General features: G+C 33.4%; 1 protein-coding gene across 1 annotated transcript in view; it reads right to left on the reverse strand.

Annotated features, from left to right (window-relative positions):
- Positions 1-18,282, reverse strand: part of MYOM2 (myomesin 2) — a 152,338-nt gene that overhangs the window by 115,804 nt on the left and 18,252 nt on the right. Inside the window, exons 4-6 of the mRNA XM_003757920.2 lie at positions 11,688-11,826; positions 11,383-11,540; positions 7,583-7,675 (exon numbers count right to left, since the gene is read on the reverse strand). Coding sequence (XP_003757968.1) covers positions 7,583-7,675; positions 11,383-11,540; positions 11,688-11,826 — 390 coding nt within the window. The remainder of the gene's footprint in view (positions 1-7,582; positions 7,676-11,382; positions 11,541-11,687; positions 11,827-18,282) is intronic.

Raw genomic sequence — 18,282 nt, forward strand, 5'->3', positions numbered from 1 at the left:
TTGGTACTAGAGTTCTGAATTCACTGCTAAAGGGATCGTCATCATCATCAATAAACATTTATTAAGTACCTACTATGTACCAGACACTTTTGCTAAGCATTAAAGATTCAAAATGAGACAAAATATACTTTCTATCCTCCTCCTACTAACATAGATTATTACCTTTTCTTCATCTTAAAAGTCTTAGAGCCACCTATCATGAGTAGAAATGACTTGGGGTAAGAAAGCCAGTACGTGTCAGAGGAAGAACTTGAACCCAGATATTCCTCATTCTGAAGCTGGCTCTCTAGCCATTATGGTACATTGCCTCTGTCATAAACTTTATGACTTATGAAAAGGAATTCCTCATTATAGAGAAGTTTAAATTTCAATTTTCAGATATCAGGGGCAACTAGATGGAACAGTGGATAAAGCACTACTAGCCCTGGAGTCAGGAGGACCTGAGTTCAAATTTGGCCTTGGATACTTAAGGCTTCCTAGCTGTGTGATGCTAGGCAAGTCACTTAATTGCAATTACCTTGCAAATTTATATTTATTTGTGTGTGTATACATATACATATTTTACAGATATCTCGCCACTAAAAATAACCTAAAATGCTATAAATTATGCTTAAGTCTCTGAAAGATAAAATTCCACATATAGAATACTATCTCATTTAATCCTCACAACAATTCTCTAACGTGAGTACTATTATCATTCTCATTTAACAAATAATAAGGCAAATAACTCTAAGACATTTAACTTTGCCCAGAGACACACTGTTTGTGAGTGTCTGAGGGAGGTTTTGAACTCAGTTCTTTCTGAATCCAAATCCTACATTCGATGGCAGTATGAGATATTGCTTAGACTTTTTTACTTGGAGCTAGAAAAACCTTGGTTCAAATCTTACCTCTGGGTTGTAAGTAATGTACTTAAATTTAATGAGCCTCAAGTTTCTTACTTGTAAAATGAGGATAATGATATCTCTTTTATATACTTGTACAGATTAAATGAGATAATAATGTATCTAAAGCACTTTTTTTTTTACCCAAAAGTTTCTATAATTGAAATAGCTACTAGTACTACTAAAGCACTCTACAAAAATAAAGTATTAAAGGTAGTTTGACATGTAGATTGTGGTAGTTTGTCCTTCATTCTCAAAAAGAACCAGAACATCAGGGAGGTGATGCTATGACATGCAAATGAATTAGATTTAAGTGAAAGAAAGTAGAATACAGCAGTTGCAGTCATAAGAGCTTGGGTTCAAATTGTCCCTAAATACCAGTTTTATGTACCTGGACAAGTTACTTAAACTATCTCAGATTCACTTCTCCTATCTGTAAAATGGCAAGGTAGCGAATAGTACCAACCCCACAGGGACTTAGAAGGATCAGTTATGAGATAATATAATGCAAAATATTTTATAAACCTTAAAGTGATATCTATCATCTAATATCAATTATTGTGTAAAAGTATACTATTATTACTGTTGTCATTTTTACATGAAACAACTAGCCAATGTCTGCTTCTACTTTCACAAAGTTATGACACACACCTTCAAAGAAGTCTAAGATTGGAGTAGAATAAATTCTCTGCTCTACAATTGAAAAGTTCAGAAAGGGAACTAATGTTGCTACTGACTAGCTCTAGGATCTTGAGCAAGGAAGTTCCTCACTCTAGTCCTCAGTTTCCCAAAATGCAAAATGAAGACTTGGGTTAACTGATGTCTAAGTGTTCTTCAAGTTCTTCATTCAATGATCCTGGTATCATCTGACTGTTTTTTCCCTTTGTTATCACCAAAGAAGCTACAGGAGTAAAATGAAAAAGGGCTTTTACCTCAGCTTTCACTGCATTGTTCAAGCAAACAAGTTACTCTTTAAGAGTTCTAAGGCTTGAACATTGTATTCTCAATATTTTTCATCTGGGGTTGAGAAAAAGCTCAAAAAAGCAGTAATACTGGTGCTGAACCAACAGATTTTTTTATATCTACTTGTATGTATATAGATTCCCTCTTTCTGCAACCCTCTCCCCCTCAGAATACAAGTTTCTTGAAGACAAGAACTATCTCATTTATATTTTTGCATTCCCAAAGCCTAGCACAATGACTAGCAAAAGGTAAAGGCTTCATAAATGTTCTTGATTCATTAAGAAAGAAGGAACAAAGCCAAGCTTATGTTTGCATGAGCCAACTGCCAATTACTCTGTCTCCAACCAATCTGGGAGAATCAAAACCCTAACTTTAGAGTTGCCATCAGAAAACACCTTCATTTTTAATAAGATTAAGGAATTAAAGTGCAAGAAAAAGATGACCTATTAGTTAGCTAACTCATTAGCACTAATTAGTTTGTTTAAGTTCTCAATTAGCTCCTACCCCTGTGTAGAAAGCAAAGTCCTGAAGGAATAATACTAAAGAGCCAATGAGCTGAAACAATGGGAATAATGAGGTGGATAATCTTTAGGTATGGTTTCCAGAAAAGAATTATGAAACATGAATGGTAACCCCTTCAAGTAGAAACTGAAAAGGTTGACCTGAGATTAAAGCATCAAGAAACAAAAAGACTCATTTATGGCTACTAAATGACTAATTCTACACATTTAAGTGTTACTGTCTTTGGTGATGAGGGATGTTAAATTAAGAAATGGAAACTATATTGTTGCTTTCTGTATCGAATAAAATGTGATTTCCTTTCAAACAAACAAAGATCCAAGGAAGAAGAGAGAGTTGGGAAAATTTAGGTAATGAGTTGTTGCTACAGAACATGAGTTGTTACTACATTCCTAGTGGAACATTACTATAGGAGCCAACAATAGAAAGGTCTGAAAGAAGATAGAGTGCCTTGGAAAGACAATGTGCTTTCACTTTTGCAAAAGAAGGCACATCACAAAATAATTTCCCCACTTAAAATTTTTGTTTATACATTTTAAGTAGAAAGGTTCATTCCCACAGAAACTTCCTTTGATATTTTATATTTCCCCTTTCCCTGCTCACTTTCCTAATCCATTCTGCAAAATAGGGTCTGTTTGGGCATCATTTATGCTTCCAGAAAAGCATTTGACCCTCAGAATTTTGGTCTAGCCCTTATTTTAGAGCATAATAGATGAAACTGGGTTTGATGCAAGAAAACCCAGATCCAACTCCTTTTTCTAACCTTGAAAGTGAGAAAATTACAACCTCTCAATCCTTCAGGCAATTCTATAAGATTCTAACTTGCAGAGATAGTGCCAATTTTCACTAGTAGAGGAAGTTTCCTCCATGTACCAATAACAATATATTATATAATCACAGGTCTGGTCTATATCCCTGGCCCTGTCATTGGTCCTTGCCCAATCGTGTGAGAATTCTCAATTGACTGATTAAGCAATTGATTGCTTTCCATTTGGACAAATTCCCAGAAAAAATTCTTTGGTCTCTATTTATGCAGATTTATTTGAGACTCCTTTAAAATCCCAGCATTGTAGCTAAGAGGCTCACAATCAACTCAATGAGATAAATTGGTGTTAATTATTATACCTATGTTAAATTTAGGAAACTATATTATGAAGAGATTTGAAAAAAGTAAAAGTTAATGGTTTAGAGATAGAATAAGACTTGGTGTTCTTCGATTTTGAATTGTGTCATATTATATCATGCTGAAGATTTAAAATTTTGACTAAAATGAAAATGTTAATATTAACAGTTAAATATGAAGTATAAGAACATTAACCAAAGTAACCAACAATATTAACCAAAGCTACTCTACATTTGTAAGGTGGGAAGTTATCACTGGAAAGCATTAAACTATTTGTCCTAAAGACTTCATAAAAATGTGAGAACAAATAAAAATTCTTTTAAGATTGGGAATAACTTTATGAGCCCCAAGAGAAAAAACATAAGACCATGTGAAATAGTGTCAATTACAATGTTAAATGCATGTGATTATGCTTCCTTTTTGGCACTCCAAGAATTTTTCTACCACAGCCAAAGGACATTCATAGGAATAAATGTCACACTTGCATCAGAAGGAAAAATTAATTCCCTCACTAGTAGGCAATGATAGCCAACACATTTCAAGCCATGCAAAATGGTCATAGATCAGATAGACTACAGCTCAGTAGTTTGGTATGAACAGCTGAGAAGAGCCCAAGAACTAGTGATATTCATAGTGATTCTATTTCTAAAATATATTATCATATCATATGCTGAGAGATACAAAATGTTTATTAATTTTGAAGACAGAACACAAAGCACAAAGTTGCTTTAGGGAGTTTCTAGTAACCTTTCAGATATCTTTGGATAAATATTTGTTTAGCCACCAAGTCTAATATTACAGGGAAGATTTTTGTTGTCTATATACAGCATTTTGAAGCATATCTGAAAAATGAATAATTTCATCCATAATAAAATATTACTCAATTTTACATAAGAAATTCAGACACGAGTCTGGAATAAAGAAGTTGATTTTTTTATTATTTTGTAAACATTTGTATTATTTTATTTTTAAAATAAAAATAAACATCAAATTTTAATGTTTCATAAGAAAATTCACTTGTTTGATTATTTGTGTTTGTATTAAATTTTTTAACTGAAAAGAATGACAGTTAGTTCTGGCAGCAAGGAAACTGAGTCTGAAAGAGTGACTTGTTTAAGATCATATAGGCAGTAATAGTCAGAAGCAGGACTTGAATACAGATTTTCTGATTCTAAGTATAGCACTCTTCCTACTGTACCATATTGTGTTATATAAAAGGAAGTACTTTTTTTTTTTACTACTTACATAAAAAGAGAAACAGGTTGCCTTGCATAATTCTGAAAAGAAATGGGTCACGTAGCCCTCAATAAGAAAGGATTTTTTTCTAAAAACAGAAAATGAGTTTATTCCACACCCACATCCATCCTCAAAAGATGTTGGATATTTTCAACTTAGGTTTCATCTTAATGGGGCAATGGAATCACTAGCTAATAGCTACAAAAGACAAGCCTTAGGCACTTTTTTTTCCTTTGCCACATTGAGAAGAGTGCTTTTTCTTCTACAGTTTCCACTCTCCCACCTCCCCCTTCTACTTGATCTCAAAACTGCTGGACAGCAGCTCATATACTATACTGAAAAAAAGTATGTGAATGAAGTCAGAAGGCATGCTAATGATCACTGAAAACCCAACCCCAAAGCAACCCGATTAATTAGTTACAAGAGGATGGATTTATACTTAGATCCTGACACTGGATTTTTTGTTTTTGTTTTCATCCAACTTGCTCCCATGGGCAGGTATTTGGTAGAGATCAGTCTCCAATGGGGAGAAAAAGGGCTACAACAACTTAAGAAGGTGAATGAATGAGACAGAAAAAGGTAGGGGAAAAAATAGAAAGATGGCAGGAAAATAAAAGAGCTAGAATGCCAGAAGAGTAAGGAGGATAGAATAAGAATGACAGACTATCCTCCAGAGCACAAGTTGACAATTTCTGTTCTATTTGACAGGCATTAAACTCCTAATGTAGCTAAGGAATTGCCCGTGAAGTTTGATAAAGACAAAATTAAATGAGATATTGCTCATGCCCTTATGGGGCATATAGTCTAGCAGAGTGATAAAGATATATACATAGATGTACTGTTACATTAGCTAACATTCTTTGGCAAATGCATTAGAAGAGAGTTAAAGGGATAGATGGAGTAAATCTTGTAGGTAAGAATCAATATAAAGAAATGCTAGTGTGGGAAAACTTTCTTTTTAAGCTTGAACTTGAATGCCTTAGAGGATTAAAAACATTCTTGGGATATATTGATCTGATTCCCTCACATTTGACTTTCATAAAGTAACATTTAGAATTATTGAATACATTTATTTAAATATTCAATGAACCTCACTATAATCCAGTTATCTTATAACAGTTTTCAGATGACATGGCAAAAACTTATTTGTATATGTATGTTTGTTCATACACATAGATAGACAAATAGATAGGTGAAATGATAATAATAGTAACAGCTGGAATTTATGTAACATTTTAAGGTTTGCAAAGCATTTTGTGCATTATAATTTTCAACCTGTTTTTATCTCTTTGTCAATTGATTCTAACAACAACTACCCTTTATGAAAGGCAAAAGAAGAATTATTATCCCCATTTCACAGATTAATCTCAGTGGGACTCAAAAAGTTATCAAACTGTGCATACCCTTTCATCCAGCAGTGTTACTACTGGGCTTATACTCCAAAGAGATACTAAAGAAGGGAAAGGGACCTGTATGTGCCAAAATGTTTGTGGCAGCCCTGTTTATAGTGGCTAGCAACTGGAAAATGAATGGATGTCCATCAATTGGAGAATGGTTGAGTAAACTGTGGTATATGAATGTTATGGAATATTATTGTTCTGTAAGAAATGACCAACAGGATGAATACAGAGAGGCTTGGAGAGAGTTACATGAACTGATGCTAAGTGAAATGAACAGAACCAGGAGTTCATTATATATTTCAGCAACGATACTATATGAGGATGTATTCTGATGGAAGTGGATTTCTTTGACAAAGAGATCTAACTCAGTTTCAATTGATCAATGATGGACAGAAGCAGCTACACCCAAAGAAAGAACACTGAGAAATGAATGTAAACTGTTTGCATTTTTGTTTTTCTTCCTGGGTTATTTCTACCTTCTGAATCCAATTCTCCCTGTGCAACAAGAGAACTGTTCTGTTCTGCTCACATGTATTGTATCTAGGATATATTGTAACATATTTAACATGTATAGGACTGCTTGCCATCTAGGGGAGGGGGTGGAGGGAGGGAGGGGAAAAATCGGAACAGAAGTGAGTGCAAGGGATAATGTTGTAAAAAAAATTACCCTGACATGGGTTCTGTCAATAAAAAGTTATTAAAAAAATATCTCAGTGGGACTGTCAATCAATAAATAGTTATTAAATGTTTACTATGTGCCAGGCATTTTGTTAGGTGTTGGGGATTCAAAAAGAGGCAAAAGACATTCTTTGCCCTTAAGAAGCTCACAATTCAATGTTGGGAAATTTATATTATATACAAATAGTTATCCCAATACAGAATAAACAAGAAATAAGAAAAGTCTAAGCTCAGACAGCTATTAAATGCCAGAACACCAAGAATAAAAACATATATTTTTGATTCTTAATTTTGGACATTCTGATCACAGTAACTTTTAAGCAAAAATTAATTTTTAAAAATGCAACTGTTGAAGCTCCTTGATGTAAGAAGCCTGAATAAGTTTTTTTTTGCACTTAGAATTTTTCAAAAGGACTCTTCCTAAGGGCATAGGAGTCAGTTAATGTTTCAGGACTTAAACAAATTAGCTGTAGTTGGAATCCATAGTGGTTTTTACATCCCAACATCATTATCTCCACTTAAACTATTCAAATCTTTTGTTCACAGAATGGTGTCATAACACAGCTGCCCATTGTGCATTCCTTTGGCCTCACACCCAGGATATTCAAAGAGAACCTGCAAGCATCAATTAAAGTTACTCCTGAACCCATTTAAAGGTGTAGGACAACACTCATGGATATTTGAGCTTTGGCATTTCTTCCATTTCTTCCTCACAGCTTCTATTAATTATCCAATGTTAGGCAGTAAGCAAAAAAATACTATTCATATGAACACCTTACCTATTTATCTCCAGTGTTTGTACTCCATAGTTGCTTTCAATCCTATACTTTCCTGGTTCACTTGCTTGGCAAATCAAACTATCATTCTTATACCTAAAATATAGAAAAGAGATTTGTTTTTAAATGAGTGGCATAGTTTTCCTTTTCAGTTTCTGATTCTGCCATTACTATAGCTTTGCTGATTTTGTAAATATGCTTTTAAATATCTCATATTTTAACAACATGAAAACATACTATTAGACATAAAGTACATGTTATATTTTTCGAAAGCAAAGAAATATACCTGTGGCTAACCTAAGCAAATCATCCCTAATTTACAAATGAGTTTTGTTCCATGCTAGTGATTTGAAAGTCAGGTCGCATTTTTCAATAGAAATAATGTTATAAATGGTAGCCAGGTTCCTATGTCCCCAAGCCCATTTAATACAGATTGCTACTAAATAAACTGCTTGAAAGTAAGGGTCATTTCATTTTTTTTTGGCCTGGCACATAGTAGGCACTAAATAAATACTTGTTGACTTTAGGGTATTTATACACATATCTGTGTGTGTGTGTGAGTGTATACATATACCCCCACCAGGATCAAATTTGTAGATGGCAATGGCTCGATAAATAGTGGCTATAAATAAATTACCAAAAATGACTTGAACAAAAAAAAAAAAAATCAAAGAAAAGATATGATCAGAGATTTGAATAACCAGAATGAGAGATAGATTAGGCATGCAGGAACAGTGAATAATAATAGCCAATCAATGGCTTGAGTCCTACATTGGCCTCCATGAAATATATTGGAAAAAAATAATCACATCCTCTATGAACGATTTACAAAAGGACCTGTATAATAATTGCATAGGATAAGAAGGTATGGTTGGATTGCACTGTTCATGGGCCAAAGGTGTGGCCACATTTAAAATGACAAATTCACAGAAGTATGTAACTGAATAATCCTATTTATAGCAACATGGAACCTAAGGAACATTTAGATCACTATTTCTTCACTCAATCATATACTCAGAACTGGAAGAGACTAAAAATCATCTAGTCCATCACTCTCATTTAACAGATGAGGAAATTGAGCCCAGAGAGTTCATCTCTTGAAGGGTTCAATACACACCATGCATAGATGATAGAAATTAAATTCCCTCATTTTACAGATGAAGAATCTGACTCCATATTAATATTTCCAACTGAAACAGCAAATTTACAATCTCTCATATATAAATCCCTCCTAAATGATTAAGTTCCAAAATGTATATATCTTCTTAGAAGAACTAATAAATACCATATAGCATGCCAAAAATTATTGATATTTCCTAGCCATATTCTGCTTCCTATTTTCAACTATATGAGAATTAGAGTTGAAATACAGATATCTAAGAGTGATATAGTTATTGGATCTACTCAGATATATGCCATGTATGTAATGTCTAATTCTTCTTATCATCTGTGGAATTATGTATGTACATATATTTATGCATGCATATGATCACATGTGTGTATAGATGTGTGCACATGTGTCTGCACGTAGTGGGAGGAGACAGATTTAGCTAGCTGGCAAGGTAGAGCACTGCACTTAAAGTCAAGAAGACATAAGTTCAAATCACTCAGACATTACTAAATATGTGAAACTGGACAAGCTAATAACTTTTCTTATACTAAATTTCTTCATCTATAAAACAAAGTGGTTAGACTTTCAGGGATCTCTGATATCCCTTCCACCTCTAGATTTATAACGTACATTATGGGAACAAGATATATGCATATCTACATAAACTTATGCATACAAATATATTATATTGCATGTATGTTTCTCTACATGTATTCAATATATCTGTGAGATATGTAGTGAGGAAAACACTATTCAGAAAACATAGGTTTCAGTTCTAGCTTTGTCATTGGCTAACTGTACGAGGTTATTTCCCCTGCTTTTGGGTCAGATTCTTCATCTATAAAATGAGGGAATCTAATTTCTTGAATCCTTTAAGACATAAACTTCTATGTACATCTATTTGTAGATATGTATACATACACATTGCATTTCATTTAATATGCATATAATATGCATACTTAGTACAGGCATATATGTTATATATACATGTAAACACATTTGTATGTGTATATAGGATCTGGTTCAGGGAGCTTAGACATTTGCAAATAGGTCAATCAGTCCTATATCTCTAAATGTATAAAAATTATGAAGGTTAATCCAAAGTAATTAAAATCACAATACACATTAGAATCTAATGATAACAGAAATGTGTAATAATTAAGCAAATTAGAAGTCACATTCATTTCAAATAAACAAGAAACCCATTTGTGAAATTTTCAGATTTTAATACCTTAAAATGAAAGAGAATAATATCAAATTTTTCTCTCCATTCATATAGAAATATTTTTTATCTAACTTAAAGTCAGAATCAATATTCTAATAGCTTTGATATTCCTAAAAAATCTCTTCATGCTTATACTTACACAAGGATAATCACCCTACTTGTAAATTTTCTCAAAGGAGCCATAATATATATAGTATGTTACATTAAAACCTTAATTACCTAGAAAGAGGAGGGAAAAAATGCTCTGGTGAATTGAATATGTACAGTATGATATACATACATTCAATCTTCCAGTGTTATGCAATAATAATAGATGCTTGACATACTGAACACTAGACAATTAAAACATTAATAAGTGAAAGTATTTGTCATTATGTAGAGATATCCCAATTTAGGAACTCCATTCTCTACCACAGATACAGTTTTCAACTAGCAGTGATTTAGCAGTTTTGACACTTGAGACATATGGAGATTAAGGGAATTGAACAGGATCAGAGACAAAATATAAACCCAAATCATACTAACCTCTAGTCCTTCATGTCAATGTGGTGGTGCTTCCATGCTATGGTACAGTGTGAAGAATGTGTTTTTGAATGTATTCTGTTTACTAACACAGGAAAGTGACAATACATTTTTTTTTGGGGGGGGGGAATAGCAAAAATATGAAACAAAAAAGTTTGATACCTTAAAATATATTATAGAATACAAAAAAACCATTTCATTCAGAAGAAAATTCATATTAAATCAATTTTGTCTCCAAAGTAGATATATGAGAATGAGAGTGGGGGACCATGGATATAGAACACTGTATTTAACACCATACTTGGTTGACGTTATTAAGTTCCACTGAACATTTTTTTCTTTTTTATTTTGTTATAAGAAATGGCTCTCTAGAAACAGAAGAGAAGAGTGTTGTGCTGGCAGATGAAGGAGTTATAGAAACAAAAGCTTTCAATTAAATTTTTTGAAGTTAACTCACAGTCAAAACAATGCATTCCCTGAGCATTCTGGTTACTGTTGAAAGTTTACTACAATGCACTATGTGGTCCAACAGAATTAATCCCATGGTGTCTAAAGACTTGGATAATGGAATCATTCACCACATAAATGCCAGCCTACTAAAAGTCCACTCATTTAGATGCTTGTCACTTATAAGAGCCTGTTCTTAAGTGGATGACCCTGTAGGGAATCATTTAATAGAGTTGCACTAGAATAAAAATGTTAGCACTTATTTAGAATTAGTGTATTGGGAGCTTTGAAAAATATATCCTGTGTCCACAGTTGCATGAAACCCTTTATGTGGGAATTTCATTTCAGGAGGGGAATGGGAAAATGGTTAGAAGTCAAGTTTATGCTCTATCTCCAGTCTGATCACCCTTTGAGCAGACAGACATGATCCCTTAAGGAAAAACCATTAACACCCTTTTTGAGTCAATGGAATGTAAAAGTATAAAATAAAATACTGACCATTGTACCACAGGAGTAGGAAATCCTTGTACAGTGAAGCAAAGTTTCACATTCATCTTTTCCCAGACAGTGTGGGACCTAAGCCGCACCAGAATCTCTGGAGCTCTACTTATCCTTTCCTCACATGCATGTCTCTCCCAGGCCATCTTATCTTTCACCTGTTAACCAAGAAACAAAGACAAGTCAGCAGAAAACTGTAAATGGTCTCTGATATGAATTTTAATTTCCAAGATAAAAATCACAAAACTGGTATGTCACCGGCTATTTCATTTATACTTATAAAAGGAAATTTAGAGTGCTTTTACCATCTCTTCAATTGAATATTTATCCAATTTTTCTCTAGCATGAGATCGAGCCAGACGCACATCTTCTTCTATGAAACTTAGTTCATTAAGAAAACGTTCTCTCCTTGCTTCTCCATAAGAAGACAGCAATGATCGAGATCTGTAAAACAAAAAGCACTTTAATTGGGGGGACAGGGGACATGATACAGTATGTTGTTGCTCTTACATAATTACAAATGATGGAAAGGTCACTGCCCCTGGAATCAACAACTTTGAATTAAAATTCTCTCTCAGGCATTTACTCCCTTAATGATCTTAGCTAAATCACTTAACCTAAGTTTCCTCATATGTAAAATAAGGAGTTTGAATTAAATTCTAATTCTTGATTTATGATATGTGTCCAGTTGATGTCAGAGAAATTTTGTGTTTTTGCTGTTTTAGTGATTTCATTTTAATAATTTCATTTAATATTTTCATTTCAGTGTAATAATCAATACAGTAATAAATGCAAATTTAGAAATATTTCTTTTTTTTCTTTTTAATGATCTAATTTGAGCAAAGTATCTTTTTAGCTCATCATCATCATACACAGATTGATGTTTGATGAAACAGAGCAACAGAGGGTCAAATCTCCACTCTTCTTTTCATCATCCATATGGTCTTGGGCAAGTCACGTAACTTCTCTTGGCCTCAGTTTCCTCATCTATATATGAGGGAGTTGAATAAGATAGTCACTAGTTAGGTATAGCATTTCAATAGATTGTCATCTTTGTTAGGACTTTAGATTAAATCTGAGACTTCTGAATGAGCAGAAATAAAAGTAAAAATAGGTCTGCCTTGTGTAAAAGTCAAAACCATAAACATATGGAAGTCAAAGAGTCAGAATCTGTCTAGTTCAAAGGCTTATCACTTGCAATCTACCTATATGGGAAATTTGGAATTCTAACACTCTTTCTCTGTGTCTGTCTCTTTCTGTTTTTCTATTTTCTGTTTTTTACTCTCTCTTTTTCTCCCTCTTTCTCTCTTTTCTCTCTCTTTTTCTGAGTGTTATCAATAATAATCAGTTCAGTCTATAAATGCATAGCATCCAATTATCAGTAACATTCATCTTGCAAATTTCATCTTATATGCATATAATCAAAGTTAGATGCCATTAGTTTTGACCATCTAAAATTATTTAGATAAGGAAATATGCCCAATGAGGTTAACTGACTTGCCTGAGTTTACAGAGCTAATAAGTATCTAACTTATTAAGACATGGTTCCTGACTGCTTTGTATCTTATATCTACTACAGGGATACAATACATACACAAATAAATATAACTTAAAATAGACCATATATGAGTGCACAAAATCCTAGGAGAAAACTAACAAAAGAAAAGAATATTTCTGATAAAAGGAATTCAGGTGAAGATTCATATATCCAAACTTGAAGAGACCACTTGCATGTCTAAGATGCTATGGCTAAGAATATTCTGTCTAACAGAATGTCATCATAGTATTTAGTTAAAACTATAGGATGATGAACCCCTAACTGCCTTAGTACCCATCAGTTTTAGATAAGGTATAAGATAAAGATCTTTCCAAGAGTTAAAGTTCAAATCCAAATTTGCCTACGCCAAAGTCATAGTCACAGGAAGTGCTCAGTTCTGAAGCTCAAGAAACACATCTAGTGGCTAAGATGGTAAGATGGTTCCTGGGCCAAGTTGAGCCCATATTTGTGCAGGAAGGGTGAACTGCAGAAGACAGCTGTCTACATAATGTAATATGATACTGATACTCAAGAGTTGACCACTCAGAAATATCTTCCACACTGTCCTAATTGTTATCTCTTAAATTCTCACTAATGATCTGTTCTTTACATAAAAGTATAGTCTCCAGAAAAACCTCTTCTAAAGTATATATGCACTACCCATGAAGGCCATTCATTAATAACCTTTAACACATTAGTGAGTCTTAATTTATCAGGTTAACAACTAGTCACTTGGCAGAGATCTTTGCTGTAATGGAATGGAGCAGTGACTGCTATTGAAATATACTGTTAGGAAAGGCTGGCCTTCAGATATCACAGAAATAAGTATGATTTGTTTTAAGAAGGATCAGAAGCCCTCACCTGCACTAACTAAAAACTCTTTTCTATCATGTGGATTTTACTTTTCAATGTCTTGAGTTTATTCCTAAGCCAATAGCACCACCAAACATTTTCATCTTGTAATGTTCAATTTTTTTTTCATTTTAGAATTTCTCCCTTGAAGCACTATTTTCCAGCACATTCAGATATCTATTCTAAATGTAGAAATGTAGTCTAATGTTACTGAGTACAAAATTGCTTCACCCTTCATCTATTTATTCTTGAACACAAGCTCACAGGAATAACTTGCATATTTATTCTCAATACATTTTTTCCAAAATAGAAATAAAAGCTTCTAAGGGATATGTATCTTACAGCAAAATAGTCACATTCATCAGGTCAAATCCTTCTTTTTAGTATTTCAATACATCAAATAATAAGCTTTCTCTTAAATTGGTGCATACCTGTATGTTCTTCATTATTTAAACAGATGCAATTTGTCTAATATCTTGGATTAATAACTACCAGCAGAAATATAGATAAAGTTTTATGCTAGCAAAAGCAGTGAAATATTCTCATTATGATAAGAGTTTGAATTTTCTTAACATCTCCAATAAATTTTTTAAATGTTATTGTTCTTTCATATAAATAATGCTATTATATGAAAGTATGTGAGCAGGCACTAAAGTGATACCTCTACATATTTGAAAGTCCGTTATACAAAATCCCCAAATAACTAAAAAAAGTATGTAACTAATGAAAATAAAATGAGGCTCAACACAGATCTCTGACTTAGTCTCATTAATTAAGTAATATAAAAGTTGAATATCAACTGAAGCAAAACTTACACTCTAAATAAATATTTACAAAACACACAAATTACTTGAATGATCAATTGTTTCACAAAAGGATCCTTCAATTTCTGAAATGAAACCTTCAAAGGTATTATAAGCGACTCAAAATGCAATTCAATTTTTAAACCTCTTTGAGGGTAAAACTTTTGAATGAAAAAAGGTACTTCTGTCATATGGTAGATTCATTCTTCACAGGATAAATAAGAATACAAAATTCCATTCTCCAATTATATGTTTTTCATTTAGACTTTATTTTTTTGACAGAGAGAAAAATAAAAACAAAACACCACTGAGCTTAATAAGTAGCATGAGATATATAACCTTTAAATCTTTGGTATGGTGACTTGAATAATTATCAGTCATCACCAGCTGTTGTGTCTTGACCTAACAATAATTTGAGCACTGACATTTTCTCTAAACTGTAGTGTTCATACAACACCTTCCCTTTTGGAGCTAACTCTGTTGAAATGTGAGGCATGATTTGTCTATAGCATCTTTCCATATTCCCTTAATTTATACATGTAGAACTTTGTCCATGGAAAATTCAGTTTCTCACAGAGTCTTGTGTTTAGACTGTCTCTTCTGGCTTTTCCATTATCTTTTGAGGGAATGGCTCAAAATTGAGCTAAAAGCTATATGGTTCTTTTAGCTGTGTTTTTCCAACTCTTGGCATATAGCCCACATGAGCAGATACAATCTACAAAGAATAAAAGACAGAACTATCAGCTAGTTCTAGAAATGTGTCAGTTTACCTCTTTCACATTTTTGCAGTTAGTGCCTTTGTAAGCATGGCATTTTCTTGTGCAGTAATCAGTTATGTGTCATTTAAAAAAGGTTCCTTTAAAGGTTTTTAAAACAATTAGCAGGATTCTGTCATCAATGTTCACTTCTGATGGATAGCCATTTTATTGAAAGGGACATGTCTAGAATCCTATGACTCGTTAAACATTTTTCCCTCTTATATTACATTTAGCCTGGATTATCCCCACAATCAGGTAGTGACTTCCTGGAGTTAGGAAGACTCACTTCCCCAAGTTCAAATCTTCCCTCAAACACTAACTGTGTGACCCTGGAAAAATTACTTAACCCTATTTGCTCCAGTTTCCTCACCTATCTGGAAAAGGAAATGGCAAAATCTCTTTAGTATCTTTGCCTAAAAAACTCTTAATGTGGTCATAAAGAATCAAATATAATTGAAGAATTACAACTGAATATCTCCATGATCAGAATCTCCAAAGTACAGAATTTCAAAGCTAGAAGGGGTATCAAAAGCCATCAGGCTCAACTCATAAATAATTCCCTTTTCAATATACTTAACAAGTGGGGATCTAGCTATTGCTTATAAACTTCCAATGTCAGGTGAAACTCCAAAGAAATCTGATATCTAGTTAATTTTTATATAGCTCTAACTGTTGGGAAGCTTTGTTACCAATGATGATAATGTTGTTGTTGCTAATGGTGTAGATAGTGGTGAAGAGAGGGATGGGATGGCAGATATTGGTGTGGTTTAAATTTCTCCTTACTTTAGGCCCAAATTTGTCTTTTGGCAACTTACTCCCATTGCTTCAATTCCTGCTTATTAAGATTTAGCAGAACAATTTTTATTTCTCTGTTGTGTGACATGCCTTAAATTCCTGAAAACAGCAATCATGCCCATACTCTTTGCAATCTCTTCTCTTCTCTTCTCTTCTCTTCTCTTCTCTTCTCTTCTCTTCTCTTCTCTTCTCTTCTCTTCTCTTCTCTTCTCTTCTCTTCTCTTCTCTTTTCTTATCTTCTCTTCTCTTCTCTAAGCTAAGTTCTTTCAACTAGCCCTTAGATGGCATGAACTAAAGGTCCTTAACTATCACAGTTTCTTCCAACTTTCTTCACTTTGTTTTTCTAGCTTACTAAAATAGGATTCTCAAAACTTATTTTAAAATTCCAGATATGGTGTGATGGAGACTGGGAGAAGCATATCTTGCTTTCCTTTCCACGCCATACCTCAGCCCCCAAAACTTTTAATTAAGCTTTAAAGTATATCGACTTATTTAACTATCAAGTCCTGGAGCTACCTTGTATTATGCTTATAATCCTTTTTCTAAGACATTAATATCTAATGATAACAATAATTATAGCTAACATTTACATAGTGCTTACTATGTTCCAGACATTATTTTAAATGTTTTATAATTATCTAATTTGATCCTGTTATCATCCCATTTTTACAGAAGAGAATACAAAGGCAAACACAAATTAAATGGCTTGCCCACAGTCTTGCAGCTTATAAGTGTCTAAGACCAGATTTGAATTCATGTCTTCCTAACTCCAATCCTGGTGCTCCATCTACTATGACACCTAACTACCTTTAACTAGTAATGTCTCACATCATCTTGTATCTATAAATTTCTGTGTTCACAAAATTTATGTAAGGTGGCCTTCTCTCAGTGTCTGATTTTTCTACATAACAGTTAACTCTGCCTTAAGGACCAGGGATATAAGCTCAGAACTAGTTATTTCATAGGAATATTTTCATCTAGGAGAATTTTTCTGTATATTTCTCTCATGGGATTTCCTCAATTATGTAACATAACAAGCTTGTAAAAAGAAATAATAAAGCAGAGAAAGATAGAAAATCCTGATAAATCACAAATAGCAGCTGGGGCTGCAGGGAAAACAGTTGAAAAGAAGGCTTAACAGAAAGGATAATACAATATAACACAATTAGCAGTGTATGACAAGCTAGGCTATCAGAGATTCAAGAACGCTTTCGTAAATTTCAAAATACCTCATCCAAATTCAATTCCCTTTTCCCTGAAATTTTACCATTTGAGATTTATTATTTGGCTTTAAGCTTTAATTCCTTTAAAAATGCACATTATTCAGAGAGAAAAAAGACAGTAGTTTAATATTTCATAAATGAAATGTCTCCATTTATTTATTCTACAAATAGAATCCTTGAAGGAATGCAGAGAAGACAATTTAATACTGAAGAAAGAGCATTGAATTTGAAGTCAAAGGATCTGAGCTCAAACCTCATCTCTATTGCTTACTACTGATATGAGTAAGTCACCTAATTCTCTGGGCTTCCTTTTCTTCATCTGTAAAAACAATAGGATTTTCACTCGATATTTGTGGTTTCCAGATCATAATTCTATGAAGAGTCAATGCAATGTAGTAGAAGGAGGTTCACATTTGACATCACAGGTCCATAGTTTTTCTACTTGAGAAAGCTATTTCTCCTTACTTGGGATCTCATTTCCCCTGCCTCTTCTGTAAAATGAGCATGTAGGAGAACATGATCATTATGGTCCATTCCAATTCTAAATCTTATAGACCTCAATATCATAGTAGTTTCTTTATCAGAAATGCACCTTGTACTGCTAGAGATAAACTATGTCATGAGTCTTAAAAAAAAAAAACAAACAAACATGTAACTATATTTATGAAATGCTGTTCTTGGTCAGCATCTATCACACATTTCATAAATGCTTGGTTCCAGGGCCAGCCCAGAACAAAACTGTGAAATAGTTTAAATTTATCTATGGCACCCTCCCAACTTGCTTTTCAGTTGTCCCCAGTTCTCTTGGAGCCCCATCCCTTGACACTGGAAAACACCTCTCTTGAGTCCCATCCTTTTAGGGATTGACCTTCAGATAACTATACAGACTCTAAAGTGATTTGATAAACAAAGCCCTGGTAAAAATGAGAAAT

The sequence above is a fragment of the Sarcophilus harrisii genome, chromosome 2 (assembly GCF_902635505.1).
Source record: "Sarcophilus harrisii chromosome 2, mSarHar1.11, whole genome shotgun sequence".
Classification (NCBI taxonomy): domain Eukaryota; kingdom Metazoa; phylum Chordata; class Mammalia; order Dasyuromorphia; family Dasyuridae; genus Sarcophilus; species Sarcophilus harrisii.